The sequence below is a fragment of the Centroberyx affinis genome, unplaced genomic scaffold (genome assembly GCF_046629955.1).
Source record: "Centroberyx affinis isolate AG114_WGS23_722 - 3 ecotype Tasmania unplaced genomic scaffold, CSIRO-AGI_Caff_v1 ptg001269l_1, whole genome shotgun sequence".
Taxonomy (NCBI): domain Eukaryota; kingdom Metazoa; phylum Chordata; class Actinopteri; order Beryciformes; family Berycidae; genus Centroberyx; species Centroberyx affinis.
This window is the reverse complement of record NW_027279778.1, coordinates 3930-23453: the sequence shown is the minus strand read 5'-3', so window position 1 is coordinate 23453 and position 19524 is coordinate 3930. Positions and strand designations below refer to the sequence as shown.

At 42.2% G+C, this 19524-nt stretch overlaps 1 protein-coding gene across 1 annotated transcript; it reads right to left on the bottom strand.

Annotated features, from left to right (window-relative positions):
* Positions 1 to 4768: 4768 nt before the first annotated feature.
* On the bottom strand, positions 4769 to 18443 carry LOC139648878 (pituitary tumor-transforming gene 1 protein-interacting protein). The gene is made up of 7 exons (XM_071525118.1): positions 18191 to 18443; positions 17866 to 17912; positions 15558 to 15666; positions 13803 to 13926; positions 12601 to 12666; positions 8471 to 8517; positions 4769 to 5339 (listed from the first exon to the last, which is right to left on the bottom strand). The coding sequence occupies exons 1-7, from the start codon at positions 18315 to 18317 to the stop codon at positions 5290 to 5292; spliced, it is 570 nt and encodes a 189-aa protein (XP_071381219.1). The 5' UTR covers positions 18318 to 18443; the 3' UTR covers positions 4769 to 5289.
* Positions 18444 to 19524: the final 1081 nt, after the last annotated feature.

Genomic DNA, 19524 nt, shown 5'->3' with positions numbered 1-19524 from the left:
TGCGAAAAAGACAAAAAAAAAAAAAAAAAAAAACACGGGCCGTTTCTTACCTATACTTCTGAAACTCTCCGACAAAGTTCTCCGCAACTTTTTCATTTTGCCGATTTTCTCCGCGGGCTGGGAGGCGGGCATCAGGTCGCACATTTTCCACCCACCGACTTTCAGCAGCGGACCGTGGTCTTCCGAGGAGCCGAGAAGGAGAGCGAGAGAAGTGGGGAAGAGGGGGGGGGTGTACCGAGGAGGAGGGGGGGGGGTTCAGACCGGGGCTCCAGCCGTGCAGCGCACACTGGCCAAACACAGGAAACGGGAGTCTACAGCATAAACTACTATTTAGAAAATGCCTTCCCAGATTTTTTTTTTTTTTTTTTTTTTTAGTCAAAGAATGCAACTACATTTCTACCGCGGGAACAAAAAAAAAGGTCGGCGGATGAAGAGGCATCCGAAATCCGTGCGTCTTGTCTCCTCGGAAAGTAGATCTAGGTACGGAGGAGTTGTTCCTTTCCTCCTCGCCCCGGCTCACTCCCTGCTCCACCGCAATCTGGATGTCATTTTTGGGATTCTCTCTCTGGTTTCGACCCCCCAAGCCCCGCCCCGGGACGCGGCGATTGGTGGAGGCGGGACGGAGGGGGGGGGGGCCGCTGCGTTCCCATTGGCCGCGGAGGCTGTCCGTCAAAAGCCGCAGCGCCGCCCCCCCCCCCCCCCTCCCCGTACTGTGTGGAGGAGAAATATTTGCCCGAGAAGCCAGATGAAATGTCAGCGGCTCGCGTCTGTGAACGGTGCCCGGTCGTTGTATCGTGTACATCATCATTCATTATAATACACATAAGTAAATCGATCAGGTATTATTCCAGATATGCGTCAGAAATCTAGATTTTTGCAATGGGGAATGGGTGGCAACTGGTTATGGCAAGGTGTGGGAAATATTATATATAGGCTATATGTTATATTGAGATATATAAGGTTGTGGAATCTGCCGTGAACTCCATATGGTGTGGTCATTTTGTAATTCATAAATGCTCTCAAACTCAACATATTTTTAATAGAGATGAATTGATTGATAAGATCCTTAATGTAAAAAAAAAAAAAAAAAAAAAGCACTTTCATGAGTATTTTATAGAAAAGTTCATTTTCTTCCATTTTTTTAGCATTGCTCCTTTCCATCATTATTTTTCTTCTTCTCTCTGCCTTCTCCTTGCAAAAAAAATGTGTGAAGTTATTTTATGTGTTATTATGACAGTGACCCATTTGTACTAATAATAACACATCTTAAGTCAGCTTGTAATAGTTGATTATTTGGATTAAAGCTATCCAAAGATATCCAAGCCCTGCATCAGTAATATAAATCCTAGCATTCAGCTCATGTCTAGCTCCAATTTGATTATCTGCAGACTTTTGAATAGGCCAGTATATCGTGTATTGGTTGCCAGGCTTCTCAGTAATGCGGAGTCACCATTAGCAATGCTGAGGAATGAGAACAGTGGAGCCTAATTACCTTTCATCTCATCACACTGTCCACAATCCTCCTATGACGAGCGGCTGGTCAACAGTCAAAGTGTAGAGATAACATGAACCGTTTCAAACCAACTCTGTCTGGAAACATCCGTGGAATGCGGGGGAGCTTGATAACACACTGAAATGTTTTCATACTGCTGAGTGATTGCTTTGACCTGAGCACTTGAGATAATTGAGGCAAACCTACAGCTTCATTAGTTTTAATTGCTCCTCCATTATAGTGGGATTGTTAATGACTCATGTATGCATTTTACACAAGCTAGACAAAAGCACGTTTGCCCATTTTGCATGTCAGACCTGCAGTGCTCGTCTTCCTATGGATTTAACAGGGAAGCCAAGACTTGCATTAGAATGAGGGTTAAAGGAATAGTTCACCCAAAAAATGAAAATCCTGTCATCATCTACTCACCCTCATGCCAAATGAAACACAGGTGAAATTTGTTAGTCCATATAACACACAGGGAGGCTGCCAGCACAACTTGGTAGCAGCCTTCTCCAAAACAACTGAAGTCAATGGGGACCTGTTCTTTAGAGTTCCAAAACAAAAACAGCCAAACAATCACACTGTGAATAGAAAGACCTATACACCATTATTTGTTGCAAATCAATCAGCTGTAGTTAAGATTTGCACTAAATGATGGTGTAAATATACTGTAGGTCTTTTTGGAACTCTGAAGAACTGGTCCCCACTGACTTCAGTTGTTTTGGAGAAGGCTGCTATGGAGTTGTGCTGGCAGCCTCCCTGTGTGTTATATGGACAAACTTCACCTGTGTTTCAACTGGCATGAGGGTGAGGAGATGATGACACAATTTTCATTTTTGGGTGAACTATTCCTTTAAAGCTGCACTACACTGTTTATTTTGAGGACTTCACCACCCAGGAATCCTGTAAGTTTGAAGGCAGTCAGCTAAACGCCTTCTTCTTACCGTGGTCGCTCAGTGCTGACTGATTGTGGGCGGGGCCAGAGGCTCAGATGATGTCGATGTAACGGTCTGCAGCTACAACGTTTTGAACTGGCAAGTCATGTATTTTTCACTGTTTTAGTGTTTCCTTTCATAACGTAACATAGTTTTGACAAGTTAACATAGGTAGCAAGTGTTAATAGAAAAAGGAAGAGAAAGAAAAACTCAGTAAGTCCTCCAGAGCAGTGATTCTCAACCTTTTTCATATCAAGAACCTATAATTTAGTCCACATTAGGGCCACAGACCCCCATTTGGTGACATTTTGTCTCTCTAACCCAAAATCTAAGAATACCTTTATTGTTTGCTATGTATGATTTTGTCCAGAACGCCATGACTGTATTGTAGGTAGAGAGATAACAGTGAATCTATGATCAAAACAGTCATTCTTCTACATTCTCTAATGGTGTTAACTTCTTGTAAATGAAATAATAGTGAAGTTCAACAATTCATCACTTTGCTGGGGACCCCCTGTAACTCCCTCAAGGACCCCTGGTGGTCCCCGGACCCCACGTTGAGAACCACTGCTCCAGAGCTTACCATCAATCCCAACGATGGATGCGACCATCCTCCAAGCATCGTTTTGAAATGTTTTATTCCTGTAGTCTTTCAAGTAAAAGTTGTAGGGAACTGGGAAGCTTTCAATGGCTGTAATCAACTTATCATCCATTTTGCACTTGCCAGGCAGAACTATGAAACAAAATCACATCAGTACAGAAACAAGGAAACAAGGAAAATCCGATTGGCTGTTGACGGCCAATGACTGGGAAAAGTTAAAACATGGCCAATGTTTTTTGGGGCTGACAAGCTTGTTGTTGTTTATTTGAACAATGTATTTATTGATTTTCAACAATAGTAAGACAATTAGACAAACACCAAGACAATATTGAAAAGCATAATTGACAAAACATTACTGTGGCCAAATAACTAAATAAAATGTACAAATCAAAAAAGAAAAAATTATACACAGGTGAAAAGTAAATTAATAAAAATTAAGAAAAGAAAAGGGTTATTCTCCTCTCTGTTCATACCCAACCTCTCACCACTTAAACATTTCCTGTTTCCTTAGCCCCTTGTGGCGCTTCAGACATACCCATATTTTCCATAAAGAGAATGAATGGTTCCCATATGGAATCAAAGGTCTCCCTTTTACCCTTCAAAATACAGGTGATTTTCTCCATTGACAGGCAAGAAGACATCTCCCGGAGCCACTGACCTAAGTGCGGCCTATTTACATTTTTCCATGATAAAGCTGAGGCGTTTAGCATGGAGCAAGCATATGTTAATAAAGCGCTTTCTTTTTGTTTTGGAAAATTGGATCATTCGGATATATGCCTAGTATAAACAATTTAGGGTGTAGAGGTAGATTTATGTCCAGTATATCATATATTGCGTGCGATACCTCCCTCCAGAACTTTGTGATCTCCTCGCACTCCCACATACAGTGAAACAATGTTCCTTTTTCTTGTTCACACTTAATGCGTCTGGGATATTTTTGTTAAATTTGTGTAGTTTGACTGGAGTTATATATGTGCGCAATAAGCCGACAAGCTTGTTGAGTGTCCACACATTGGCAGAGTTTCCCTGGTCGCCCAGCTCTATAGGACATGAATCCACTTCCAGTGACTTGATTTGTCCCTTTATGTGGAGAAGATTTCCCACAAGTGTCCTTACTGACACCAGAATTTAATTTGGGAAAATCCGGGTGAATCTACAATGTCTCCATTAGTGGGGATGGGACACTCTATTCCATTGCAGCCAAACTTGGGATTTAGGCTGATTTAGGTGGAATTTTACAATAAAAAATAATCTTCCCTAGTGCAGCTTTAACCTGCTACAAGACCGTTCAAAACTTTTCAATACCTCACCCAAGAAACTTACCTCTTGCACTTCACGATCCTCCGCTGCAATACCAAAAAATGTCGTAATAGTCCAAATTTCCATAAAAGTGTAGTTAAGGCTCGGAATGGCCTCACAGTGTATTAGGCATGGGCTAACAACATCCAAGTCATTACTAAGACAGGTGAGCCCATCTGTAGAGCCATTGGACTGGGGGGAGAAGCTGATGAAGTGTATTCAGTCACTTCTGATGTGTCCCCTGGGTGCAGCTGTCATTATGACTCTGTGGAGACGGCCCAGCACAGAGGACACTGTAGCAATCTCTGCTTAATAGTTTCCCCCCTTTCGACTTTCAAGACTAAACAGCTACAAAAACTTTCACTTTTGAAGCTTTTCAGATGTCCTCAAAATGATGCTGACTTTATTTTGTTTAAATGAGCAAAAAAAACCCCAATCTTAAAAGACAAAAGTTTTTATTCATGTCAGAATACATCTGCGCAATAATGATGATCTTGATTTACGAAATACAATATGTACAAAGTGCAAAGATTGATATGGAAACTACAGTATTTAAAAAATTGCCGACTCATGAAATCAAATTTCACAACACAAAAGAAAATGTGCAGGAAGTCTAAAAACAAGCGCAGGATCTGCCTTCCAACACGAAATACTGCAACAGGCTCCCACAACACGAAGAATCAAAAAGGCAAAATTAAGTCATTCCCATATTTTCTTGAATCAGGTTTCGTTATTTAAAAAAAAACCAATGTAAAAATGGTGATCTTTGTCTGAATTTGCTCATTCTGGACAACGACACCATTTTTTTGGGATTCACGTCCTCACAGCTGCAGCTCTGCGGTTGGTGTCGGAGAAGGAGGGCGTCACTCGAAGCTAAAAAAAAAAACCGGGGGAACATAAGGCCGTGCTGTGGAGCAGAAAACGCTACCTGGGGGGAACACCTCCGACGCACTTCTGCTTTACTCGTTCTCGAACTTGCTGTACGGGTGGTCGGAGTCGGTAATCAGACCTGGACGGGGGGGGGGGAAGGGAAAGTCAGAGAAAAAGTCGAGAGGTGAGGGAGGCAACATGGATACACAGAAGACCTGGTTACAAAACAAGCAAGGTCCAATGATTTGTGGTGCAGTGGTTCACCCTGGAGCAGTAATTCTGAAACGTTTCTTATGCGACGGACCCCCAAATAGACCCAAATCTAGGCATCGGACCTCCATTTGATAAGATTTAAGTTGGCGGTATACTAAACAAAATCAGAGTTGCCCAAAATGTGTGGACAAATGTGCGTACGCTCTTTGTAAAGACCTAATTTTACTTAGGGAAACCGGAAATAACGGTGACAAAAACTCAGGGAAACCAGAAATAACGGTGACAAAAACTCAGGGAAACCAGAAATAACGGTGACAAAAACTCAGGGAAACCAGAAATAACGGTGACAAAAACTCAGGGAAACCAGAAATAACGGTGACAAAAACTCAGAGATCAGCAGCAACGGCTGTGGTGAAAAAGCGACAAAGGCGTCTGAGGGAATCTGAGGATTTAGAGGCTGTTTGATTGGTCGTAAAGGGGCAGAAATCCTCCAACAAGCTCAACATGCCAAGCCTCCGGATGATTCATGTTGAAGAGTCCACCATGAGATGTTAGCATGGAGATGGAAACAACAGCGATGGATGGGAAAGTCTTTTGCAGATTCCAAAGCCAATGTAGCACTTGAAACTGTGGAAATTTGTTTCTGCAGCAAGTATACTGTGGCCTTGGTAAGATCTGGTAAGATTTCGGTTGTTAGCACTGAATTGTAGACCTGTCTACACTGTACATTGGGAAATGATACTGCTGTGAATCTCAATGGGATAATTTCTATTGAATTAAATTACAGTGAACTTTCATTTTGCTGCAGAACCCCCTGAAAACCGCTCAAGGAACACCTGGACCCTCAACCCCACTTTGAGAACCACTGCTTTAAGGGAAATGCGTTAAGTTTGCGTGAAGGTTGTATAGCAGGGAATGTAATGTAGCTCACTGGATTTTGTTTCATGGAATAGGTACGAAAAGGAATACAGCCTAGTCTGCAATCCCTATGGAAGTATAGGCTTCTGAGAGCGGGGGGGGGGGCCAGAGAAGCAGACCGCCATCCATCACTCTGTCATGTTGTCCATACAGAAAAACCACATAACCTGACATCTTACTTCACCGATGCTATCAGGGGACACTGCAAACGCACACACACACACGGCAGGCCCCGTGAAGCCAATCAATGGGAAATGATTTCCTCGCTCACACAATTGAAATTCATTCCGCATCAATAACAGAAAAATAACGATTTTCCCTTTATCAAAGCTTCAAAAAGGGGGTGATGTTTTCAGACTTCAATCCCACCAGTCGCCTTCCCTAACATGTTTAAGTTATGCAGCTCCACACTAGGGCAGACCGATATATCAGTTTGCTGACATTTCAGGGCAATACTGGCCTTTTATTACAAATTGGATATGGTCCAATCAGTGGCATCCGCCTCTGATATGATGGCGGTTCCTCCCTGACCACAGCTAGTCAATATGTTTTTATTATTACTATTTTAATATCAGATGTCTGACCAGAGAAATAACGCCAGTGTGTTGTAGGAGGATTTTACTCAACAGTCTGTAAAACCTGCAGTGGAACCTGCCACGACCTGCCTTAAGAAGCTGCTAACACACCTAAAACTATTTCATTAGTATGTCTTTCAGTGGAGAGTTTTAGTGTCCCATGATGGTCTAAATGCTGTTTCGGAGGCTTTGTCTGCCCTGACAAGAATATAATTCTGGGGAAAACACTGAAAACTGGTGCTTCTCCGTGATCCATTTTTTGGAATCTTGTGGGAATAAAAATTGTCAAAGATTCTGAATATCGTCACAAAATATCGGCAGGTTCAATCCAAAAATATCGGCATTAGCCTTCAAAAAGCCGTATCAGTGGAAGCGTACCCTCGACGTCTCTTCAGAAGCAGATGTCAGATCATGGCCTCCCCTCCCCCCCTCTCTTGTCAGAGGTCACTAGGGGCCCATTGGATGTTAGAAGTGTCACCCTGGGGATGCTCAGAGCTCACATCATTCCTATTCACCTAACAGCTTAAAATAATGCTGTCTTCTCTTCACTGTATCAGACACTGGTCTGATCACACTCAATTATCGATATGGAAACAAGTACAGATTTGCATTTGTGGTTGTGCAAGTTACTGCAAGCAAGCTAAAAGCGGTTTGGAAACACACTGTCAATATGCAAATATGAGCCGTGATGTCAAACAGCTGTGAACAGGGTCCAAAAAGTCCTACCTTTTGGTGGGTGAGAGAGAGCATCTCAGCAAAATTTGAGCATCAGAGCAAAATCTAGTCAAAGATGTAGTACTAGTTAGTAGTACTAGGCTTGTGAGAGTTGTTAGGTTAGTTAAGTTTAATGGTAGCAGGTCTTTTACATCTTCTACTAAATAAATAATTTGTAAAAAACAATATTGAGTATTGTAAAGCATTCTGAAGTTTGATATTATGCATGTAGAGAGGAGTGAAGTGTCTGAAGTCTGACTGAGCAGAATTAGCCTCTTCATGCTGACAGCACCATGGTAAAAAAAAATAAAATAAAAAACCTGAATAGAAATCTTAATGACACCACAGGACCGTGGACTGTACTTTATTCAAGGACAAACCTTTGTCTGTTGCCTTTGTGTGTTGTGACCTGTAAAATCCTGCTGATAGTCATTAGAGGGCTTATATTTGACACGGGGGTATGATAAATCACGCTTAAATTGATTGAGGGAGACTGGAGGTAGTGTATATATACGTGGCCTGAATCACCTTGCTTTGGGACAAGGCTTATACTGTTGAATAATGCATTACTGGGAACAGGCATGGAAATCATATTCAATAAGAATGCCCTAGAAAATGGAAACCAATGCTCAAACGGGGGGGACAATGTGCATCTTGTTAAAACAAGGTTTACATGAAGGTAACAGAAAAGGGGGGGTGGTTAGTACTGTGTTAGACTTACAGATCAAATGAACTACAGCAACTTCATACATCACAGGAGATGTGTGCCATGTTTCCCTGTTGGGCTGTGATTAAAGAGGTTGAATGGAGTCCATATGGTAATAAAAAGTAGGATGGAGTTCATACGTACCATACTTCTTGCGGATCTCATCGTGCCTCGCCTTTCTCTCCACCTTCCTGTAAAGAGAGAGAGAAACAAAACTAAATATTTTGAGAGAAGCACAACACTCTGGTGGTTTCATGCCACCAGTGGTGCTGCTGACTTTGCTCAGTGTGGTTGACACTAAGCGTTTCGCACCCCGCCTCGTTCGTCCAGTGACACTTCTTCCTCTTCCAGCCTAGCCTCTGTCAAAACTGATAATGACTGCATTTTAGCTTTGAGGAACTGCTCTGTCCTTATTGTTCCATTCTTAACACCTCAAAGATCTACTTCTGGGAGTACCGCTGACTCACGTATTCTCAGGTACAAACAGGAAAAAGCTAACTCCTTACAGCTGAGAGGTAAGCTGGCCATGTGTGGTGTCACCATCGTGACTGGGACGATGGATCGGTCTCCGTTCGTTCCCTTTATCCGTTTATCATGCGATGTTTCCGCCACTACTAAACGCATTTTGACAAAACTTAGGGAAATGATGCATCTCAGCACTGTGTTCCAGTGTACACCTATTGACCCTAGGGGGGGGCAATAGGTGGAGGTATACCTTCCACACCGCAAGTTGGAACAACATGAACTTTGGTGCACATCTCCAGCTATCCTTGCTCCACAAATCTGTCTCCAGGACCCACCAATGTCCACCATTTCTTGAATTACTGAATACTTGAATTTACTGACCGACGCAAATGGTGTCTGCATCATTTGTATAATCAACCAATATGAGGTGCCACTAATGCCAAAAGGAAAAGACTGGACTCCTTTTTCACATTTGTATAACTTGTCAGTGATTTGTCCAAGGAGTGGCTGCATCGTTCATGGGGGACAACTTGTTTACTGTTGGCTTGTTTAGTTGTTTAGTGTCACATTTTACCTCCTTACAACCATGATAGTTGTGAACAACAGCAGCGGCCGCCATGTTTTATCCAGCGGTGAAAGTGGAGCAGTGAACCTGCCATCAGCCAATCAGCCGATAACAAAGCCAATAACAAAGGCCTGGACGGATGTTTTGTGCACTGCACCTCCAGGGGCATCAATTCACTTCATCTCTGCACAAAGAGGCGGTGTAAATCAGTCTGTGCTTTATTGCCAGGTAGTGATCTGTGAGCAATCAGGGTAGCTGAGCGCTGCCTGCCATCTGTCCCCCCCGCCCCACTACCGCCTTGCATGCGGCTGAATGATTGACAACCTCAACCCCCCCACCACATAGCCATGGAGCCATGCAACAAGTAGGGGAAAACAGAAGGAGAAGGCAACTGGAAAGGGAGGTTGAGCAGGGAGGAAATCTTTTCCTGGCTTCAGCTGTGGAAATGCTCTGCAAGATTTAAAGGCAACCTCACCACTGGAAGGCCTAATAGTGCTGGACTCAAGCAGATGGTCATTTTTACCAATTTTTATCAATGCCTCCTATGTATTTATCAGATTAAAAAAAAAAAGGAATTCTTGCTCTTGACAGGAAGAACAGCCAAAGGCCCTCGAAGCCTTATCATCCTGTATTTCATGTATAACACTAAAGTATTACGTGTCATGTTGAGAAAAGCAAAAAAAAAAAACTATCATTGAAAAGGCTACTTTTTTAAATCACAATTTAAACAAACTGACCAATCCATAACCTTTTGAGCAAATAATGACTTTAAAAGGATATCAAAGTATTATTAGTAGTCAGTTGGATTCTTATCAGTTGTAAAAACCCATCAAGTTGCCTTGGGGCACAAACGGGGTGCACTGGCTAGCTTAACATGGAGTGACGGGGTGGGATCTCAGTGTGAGCGAATGTTTCAGGAAGTCATCAAGTCCAAGCTCCAAGATACTTTGCTCTCCTAAATCTACCTCACTCTATCAACCCCTTGAGGAATGAAACTGAAAGGAAACCTGTGCACTGGGGCCATTTATCTGGGACATTGCCTTGTGTAGGGATAGCTAATTAGCTGCAGCTAAGTTAGGGTTAGACCGTTATATCAGTTTGCTGGTTTTGCCTTTGATTAAATATCAAATATCAGCCAGTCAGTGTCATCCACCTCTGATATGATGGAGTGGCCACAGCTATAGAAATGCTATCTGCAATGAAATTTTATTTTCTTTGCACATTTTATTTATTCATTTAGGTGTTCAGCTGTCGATTATTTCTTCTTTTAAAAGTAGTAGTCTATCCCAGAGTTTCCCTACCAGCTGCTACGCCATCTAAATTAACTATTATCCTGAGTTTTAATGGAGAGTTAATGTGTCTCATGGTCTAAATGCCGTTTCAGAGGCTTTTCCACCCTAACAGGAAAAAAACTTCGGGGAAAAACATTGAATACTTGTATTTTTTGGCATGAAAATGGAAAAATGTGAATATATTGAATATTGGCGCAAAGTATCGGCTATCGCTTTTAATCCAAAAATATCAGCATCAGCCTTCAAAAACCTGTATCAGTCAAATCCTAGCGGGCCATGTTGATGTTTCCTCCAGACTGCTCTCCAGCCGGGGCTCAGATGAGCTGGGTCTCTAGAGGCCCGGGCACTAGTGTCTAGAGGCACTAGCCTTTCCCATGATGGGTCCTAGATCCTATTCTAGCTATCTGGATGTCCCGTTCAGAACACACACCGCATCTATGTAGGTCACTGCACTAACTAGGACTACGGTGGATGGATCATGCACAGCACAGGAAACCCAGGCTAGATTCCCCGGCATGTGAGGAAGACGCTCGTAGAAGTTGGTTCATTCGACTCTCTCTCTCTCTGTCAAACACACACACAGTGAACCAGGGCTCCGATGTTCTCCGCACCGCAAGTGATGATGATAAGCCACAGTTACAGACTATCTTTCTGCACGACTGCCCCCCCGTTTACCAACACATCACCAGGCCATCCTTGGGAGGATGAAGGGCCTGGGAGCGCACGGGCACAAAATAGAAAGACGAGGCTGAAACATTTATGTACTAGAGGAAGAGGAAGAGTTCCTGGGCTACTTACAATGCTTACAATACACACTGCTGTATGATTCAGTGACTGGCGGGCTGTTTCTTGGACAGCGGCTAGCACTCCACAGGATGTAGTCTTCTCTATTTATGACCACATTACCAGAGAGCAGCTGCGCAGCCTTGGCAATCCAATTGGGGTTTAGGGACGAGAGTTGAGGAACACGGTATTCCTCCTATGGGAAATGGATTTCGTCTTAGGGCTGCAGACCATTTGCTTGAATCCACACAACGGACCCTTTTGTTGAAGCATTATGAACCGTTTCCTTGTAGCAACCCCCCCATGCCGCTTCTGCTGTGATATCTTAAGAGAGGCGAGCACCAAACATGTTGAGTGAACAGGAATGTCTAGAGTGGAGACTATGCAATATGAAAAAGAAGTATTGTTTATTATAGTATTGTGTAAGTATTGTTAGACCTGATATGTGATATATATTGGCTTTTTTTAGTCAGGGTCGTCCACCTTGGATATAATGAATGTGATGCAGCTTGTTTGATTATATATTGTAGAACTGATCAATACTTGATTCGATTTCATGCAAGTATGCAGGAATATGTATTTCTATTATTTGTATCCTGGGTTTCAGTGGAGAGTGTCAGTGTCCCATGGTCTAAATCAGTGGTTCTCAATGTGGGGTCCGTGGACCACCAGGGGTTCTTGAGGGGGTTCCAGGGGGTCCCCAGTCAAAGTGATGAATGGTTAAACTTCAGCATTATTTCATTTTCAAGAAGTTAACACAATTGGAGAATGTAGAAGAATGACTGTTTTGATCATAGTTTCTCTGTTATCTCTCTACCTACAATACAGATAGTCATGGAATTCTGGACAAAATCATATGTAACAATAAAAACATTCTCAGATTTGGGTCCAAGAGGCAAAATCTCATCAAATGGGGGTCCGTGGCCCCGATGTGGACTAAACTACGGGGTCCTTGATATGAAAAAGGTTGAGAATCACTGGTCTACATGCCGTTTCACCCTGACAAGAGTACAATTCTGGGGGAAACACTGAATACTTGTCATTTTTTGGCATGGAAATGATCAAATTTCAGGAATATACCGGATATTGGTAGCTTCAATCCCCCAAAAATGAACGCTATCAGGTTTCAAACACCCATATCAGTTTGAACCCCAGTGTGACGTTCTTACCGTTCCTCAGAACGCTGTCTGGTATCTTCTCTCTTCCTCGACAATCTCTCCTCGTCTCTGTCAGGCCTTGAGACACAAAAAAGGCATGAACAGGGTGTCAGAATAACTCAGGTTTATATAACCGGAGAACAACGACATCATAACCATATGAAGGTGTCAAATTAACTACAACAGAATACAGCTCAGGCAAACGTGAACGCTGATCTGCAAAACGCCACAGTCGCTTAAGGGATATTCTCTTCAAGCTGCTCACGGAACGTCTGAGCAGTTACAAAAATATTACGGCCCGCTATCGCACCCCACTCAGAAAAAAAAAAGGAAGCGCGATTCAAATTCTGCATTCTCTCGAGCGTGACTTGTGTCTGACTCGTAAATTGTCTCTGCGGCCCGAGCTACAAAAGAAGGAAATTGACGTTCAAAAGCAAAGTGAGAGACTCTGCTGCAGAAAACGAGAAGTGTCATCTTTGATAATTGGATTTGCTACTTTAATGGCAATTCGCAAACAAAAGGTGAGAAAATAAAATTGCCTGGGAGGTAAATGAAAACCTATGAGGAAGTGCAACTATCCGGTCACTTTAAATGGATACTGGGTATGTGTGTGTGTGTGTCTATAGAGTTTCAGGCATGCTCTTTGTCCTCTCTTCCCTAGGATGAATGACATGATCTGGGCTGCTGCGCCTCACATGACTGTCAGTCTGTGGCAGGCCCGCACGCCGTTGATTGACTGACATGACATTTTCATTTTTAAAAGCGATCACCGAGATGCTCCCTTCAGCATAATAAGACCGCCACCGCATAGACCTCCACAGACAGTGGTTTTACAGAGTCAGCTAACATAATAAGGCTTATAGCAGTTGGAATAAGATTTGGTAAGGGGAATTTGGGTGATCGAGACTGTGGTAGACGCCATAAAGAGTCACTGAGCACACTTTCCATGTGAGCACAGGAGTAATGTTGTGAAGCTATTTTCTTTGTTTCAAGTCACAGTGAAATGGAAAAGGATTTTTTTTGACAACCCACCTCGTCCCTCTGCCCCTCCCATAACATAAAACCTGCAACTTGCTGGGTGGAACGGATTCATTTTGACTGATCCAGAATTTGCGAACCGTTTTTCAGCACTCCCTCCCACCCGGATTCAACCGGAAAATAACGTCGGATTACGGAAAACGCGACGCCATCCGAAATGTAAGTGTCCTTGTTACCCTGATGGACGGCTCCAGCAGCAGCGGCGGCAGCTGCGGCAGCAGCAGCAGCAGCACACGATGACGCTGATGAGGATGGTGCCGCCGACCACGCCCATGCCGATAATCAGGGCCTCAAAGTTCACTGGGACAGACAAAGAGGATTCGTTAAGATGGGAAGCGCAGTCAGAAAACACACTGGCTTCTTAATATGAACGTGCCTCATTAATGGAGTCGCATGATAAATGGGGAGGCTGACACTTTGGGTCTCTTTCCAACTCTGGATACCACTGCACATGACTTATGTGGCGATGGTGCCACCTGCTGGCACTTTGGCAAAACTGCATCTTGCTGGCATTGCAGTAATGAAAGTACACGCACTCCATTTCCAGAGAAAACATAACCAAGACATCAAACGAGACTGCATCATAAAGGCTACCGAGAGACTTTGTGTCTAGGCCTGCATTCAAATAGCAGTGCACTACTATGGTGATGGTTTATCAGTGTTGGGTGGTAAACATATTACAGTAATAATATTACTTTTTCCAAGTAGTGTAACAAAATATTATTCCAACTTTACTTTTCCTATTCCAATTGATTTAAATCATCTACAAACTATATCCTATCCCTCCATTCTCATGTTCCTCATAATTAGTCTCACACTGAAAAAATGTACTCTCTCCCGCTGGAAATATTCCCACTGCTTTGATGAGAAACGGAAGAAAAGTTGACTTTCTCTGCATAGAGGTATTCCCTCTACTTTGATTTTCTCCAGTAAAAGGACAAGAAGAACATTACACATAAACACTTTTTGGTTTCCTGATTATTCACAGGAGAGGACAACTGACTGATGCTGATTCTATAAGATCAGAGAGGATGTACTCTATGGAAGCCCATTCCCACCACTCAAATAAAAACGACTTTATACTTATAAATACTTTACTTCTCAGAATTTTGACTTTATATCTCACAATTCTGACTTTCACAGAATTCTGACTTTTTTTTTGTTGCGAGAGAAAAAAAAGTCAGAATTGTGAGAAATTAAGTCAGAATTGTGAGAAATAAAATCAGGATTGTGAGATATAAAGTCAGAATTATGAAAAATAAAGTCAGAATTGTGAGAAATAAAGTCAGAATTATGAGAAATAAAGTCAGACTTCTGAGAAATAAAGTCAGAATTATGAGAAAAAAAACCTCACAATCGAGTTGTTTTTTATTTTATTGAGTGGCGGGAATGGGCTTCCATAGTAATCGCTAGTTTTGGGCCTGTTGGGCCTGTAAATTAGTTACAAGTAATTGTGATCAATTAGTGGATCACAACAATCCATCTTCTGGTTTTCACTCCCAAGTACTTTTTTTCATCTTTGTGGTGTGCTGACTAGTTGGGAGTTTGTGGACAGTTAGATAAACTATAATCAGCGTTCCCACTGCGATGGAAAATGCCATGAGTTTTCCATGATTTTCCATTACTTAGAGCGCTTTCATGACCTGAAAATGTTCTTCCTTCCTGGTTTGTTCATGTTGTTTTTCCAGTCTGGTGGGGCTGAAAACCATCTAATGTAATGCATGTGAAACAAGTTAGAAAATACATTCTGATATATTCCTGTAAAGTGAGCCATTGGTAAAATCCCCCGTTTCTTGTAAAGGCTTTCACGTGTCCTGTGGAAAAACACCAGTGGGATTGACAGAGTTCTTGTAAGACTGAAAAGTGAAAGGGAAAGGCAGGCATGGTTTATCTAGGCTATGCCACATCATGTGACTCTCTGATCAACTCACCCCAACACACTCCCCAACGCGCCTGGGACAGTTTGCAGACGGACGCTGGAGGCAGCAACCAGCTCACTGGGTAGTCTGTGCAGCTGTTGTTGGTAAAACACCACAGACACTGCATGGACAATACACAAACACAAGAATCAGACCTCAGCGCCTCATGTTCCTTTTTAGATGAGAATCACTTGTTGAACAGAGTAGACCAGTGGTTCTCAACGTGGGGTCTGGGGACCACCAGGGGTCCTTGAGGGCATCCCAGGGGGTCCCCAGCAAATTGATGAATCGTTAAACTTCATTATTTCATTTACAAGAACAATTATAGAATGTATGAGACTAGGGGTGGACGGTATAAACGGTATAGAAAGATACCGGTAAAATTTGCCCTATGGTATGGATTTTAACTATACTGTGCTGACCGGTAGAGCCCTTACAGGTCTAAACGTCTAAGATCTAGATCTAAACTGGACGTAACACGTAACGTGATGACGTAACGGCTTCGTCGTCTGATGCCTGAGCCAGCGAATCGTAGATACGTAATTGGTGGGGGGGTCAGAAAAAAATTGTAATTTAAAACAAATTTCCTGCATTTCTACTACACCACCATGATTTTGCATAGGCATACTAACCTAAAAACCTATTATTGGGAATTGCTAGAAAGTTTCAGAGCAACAGACACAGAGCGTCCCCGTAACCATAGCAACTCACTCTCACTCCTGCCTGGTGCGCACGGCGCGAGAGGAGAGGGAGAGACGCAGAAGAGCTGCTGACTGAGATTACTCTGAGCAGCATGCATGGGAATAAATTACAATAATACATTTGTGTATATTTCTCGCTATTCAGATGGTCTGAATAACTCTCTGCTGCACGGTGCTGCTCTGTCTTTGCGCCGCAACGTTTATGAATTTGTTTTTCACTGCGTGAGAAAATGGACTTGTGGCATGAGAGCGTGTGATAAATGTCAATTGCGTGAGTCTCTCGGTCAATGCGTGAGAGTTGGCAGCCCTGTGAACTCGCTTGACATTATTATGTATGAAACTGCCAATCAGATTTATTTACTTTTAATCGAAGGTGCCGGGGAACGCCGTTCCGGCCCACTTTAACCCCTGCCTACTCCTGCAATACTGTAACTGAAGAGCAGCTATTTATTTTGTAATTTTGTATTATGAGTGTTGCATTGTGTATGTTGGTTGGGAAAAAAGTTCCTGTCCTGCTGTTCTTGAATTTACTTCTCAGTTTGATTATATGCTGCTAGATTTTATTGTATTTAAGGGTACAAGCAATGAGGCCAAGTAAACATGCACACTGAGATGCTGCAAAGAGAAGTTATTTTGGACTATGCAGAAGCAACCATGCCAATTCCTGCAATACTCTAACTGAAGAAGAGTTAGTTACTTTGAACTAATTTAGCATTTTGCTGTACTTGAAGTCAGTTTTTATTTTCACTTTGTGCGGCTTGATTTTATTGTATTTCATGAAAAAGTGTTTTTCAGAGATGGAAGTTACTTGAGAAAAGGTTTTGTATTTTTTTCTATTTATTATTGCAGTTTTGCACAATAAATGTTCTTAAAATACCTCTGTACTATGTGAAATATGTCCTAGTAATGCAGTTACGAGTACAGTAATAACTGCTATTCAGTTGCCATACCAGTGCTTTACCCCTTCAGAAACATTTATATTGAAATTTTAAGAAAAACGAATATACCGTGATATATACCGTTACCGTCCATGCTTCAAATTATACCGTGATATAAATTTTAGGCCATACCGCCCATCCCTACTGTATCCCTAATATATTCCATTCACTCTTGCATGGTGAAACCGTTATACCAAACTCCATTCAAAAATGTGGTAATTTAATGTTCCCTTGCTTATCTGTAAGTGCACACACATCTGATAGAACATGACTTGAGAGCTTTTACGAATCATAGGGGTCTGGTGGTAAATTCGGCATAACATAAGCCACAAAGCAGCACTTATTTCAATTACATTTTCAGCTTTTACCAATGGTTCATTGTTCGCTACCGCCCACCATGGTGTGTTTTGGTGGAAGATTTTGGGAACAATAGGCAAACCAATTCCAAATCTTGAGATTTTATTGAAGAAGGTGCTTAGTGGATTACTTGTGTAGGCGCTGGATTGAACAGTCTTGCATGCCGTATTAGAGATACGTAGGGTGTGTTGTCAAGTTGTAGGATGTGCGTAGCTGATAAGCAAGGCAACATGAAACTAAAAAAAATTTGAGTGGAGTTTGGCGTGACGTTTCAGGGTTTTATCAGACACACATCTTGGAACTGAACTTGTTCCTGGCAATTACCTTGGCGTGTTTGACACACGAGTCACACTCTGAGTAGGCACCGCAGGCTGTAAAGAAAGATAAACCGACAGTTAGCTTCTCAAAGAGTTGCTGGCCTGACTGAAATAAAAAGCCATGATGGTAGGTCAAGAATAGCGACCAGCTGTGGTTGCTGACTCTGTTGACATCCAGCCGTGATAAATCATGTTAACTGGCACTAATATTTACTTGCGGTCACGTGGTATCTTACTCAAATATTAAAACACAAAGTTATCTGTAAACCAAACTGCAACTTAGGTCGTCTGTACGGTACAGCTTATAATTTAGCTTTTTAAATGCAACTTACGTGGTGGTGGAGGAGATGTTTGGCATTCCGTCTGGCTAACGAAGCTACACAGTACGACGGCAGCAACAAACACCGAAGTGGCCACTGTTTGTCTCGCTGTGCTCAATTTATCCATCATTAAAATCATGCAACAATAGCTTGTTAGCTTACGTCTGTATAAAAATAGACTTTGCTCGTCGACAATAGCCGCTACCCTTTATACGACTACGCTCCGCACTACGCTACTTGACAACTGAGGCTTTTTGATTTTGTTACTGTTACTTCCTGGTGTTCCGCGGTTAGCGCGTTTGGTAAAGTCCGGGCAGCCCGTGCAGGAGGAGTTTAGACTATCAACCATTGCGCTCATGTAAAAGGCAAACCACCGCTCATTCGGTTTCACTGGTATATTGAAACATATGTACCCGGGTTATACAGACGCTGCCTAGGTTGCCAGATTTCTTTGATGTTACCCCCTATTGGTATCGATGTTTTGCTCTTGTTTATTATATGTTTGCAGAGTCTTGGACTGATACAGGGTGGATAAAAATAACATTTCAGGAAAAGGCATCCTCCCTAACTTAACTTTTGACCATTACGGACTTGGTCTTCTTGGTGTTCTAAATTCTAAACTCTTTTTTATTGTATTTATTTTAAATTCTTCTAATAGCCTCGTAGTAGTAGTGGTAAGACCAAAATATGAAGGCACTTCAACCTAGAAACAAGTTTGTTTGCTGCCTTCAAATTGTAAGTTGATTGAATAGTACTGAACAGTTAGGGGCGTCCTCCTCTCTCTCTCTCTCTCTCTCTCTCTCTCTCTCTCTCTCTCTCTCTCTCTCTCTCTCTCTCTCTCTCTCTCTCTCTCTCTCTCTCTCTCTCGGTCTTTACTCTCTCCGCTTTGATCTGTCTAATAAAGTGAACAAAATAAAAAAAAACAAGTACCTAACAGTTAGGTCAAAGTCCATTACTTAATGTCGTAAAATTTACTGTATGACGTTCAGAAAATAAGTTAAATAAGCAAATGTCTCGTCATATTGAGTGTTTATCACTACTTGATGAATTGCCTTCCAGTGTTATTTACTCTTTCACTGGTGGGTTTTTTCACTAGAGGGTTTTTGGTGTCAGTTGTTCATGTGTCACAAATTATGATACCAAGTCTCTATCCTGTAGTTCAGTGATTCTCAACCTTTTTCATATCAAGGACCCCTAATTTAGTCCACATTAGGGCCACGGACTCCCATTTGATTTTGTCTCTCAGACCCAAATCTGAGAATATTTTTTATTGTCAGATATGATTTTGTATAGAATTCCATGACTACTGTAGGTAGAGAGATAACAGTGAAACTATGGTCAAAATT

What these genes read in the sequence shown, in the direction of transcription:
- LOC139648878 (XM_071525118.1), bottom strand. Translation starts at nt 18,317, where the DNA reads ATGATTTTAATGATGGATAAATTGAGCACAGCGAGACAAACAGTGGCC. An exon ending in GCGTTGGGGAGTGTGTTGGG is followed by an intron (nt 13,927 to 15,557) that starts GTGAGTTGATCA and finishes TGTCTGTCCCAG; the next exon opens with TGAACTTTGAGGCCCTGATT. An exon ending in TGCTGGAGCCGTCCATCAGG is followed by an intron (nt 12,667 to 13,802) that starts GTAACAAGGACA and finishes TTGTGTCTCAAG; the next exon opens with GCCTGACAGAGACGAGGAGA.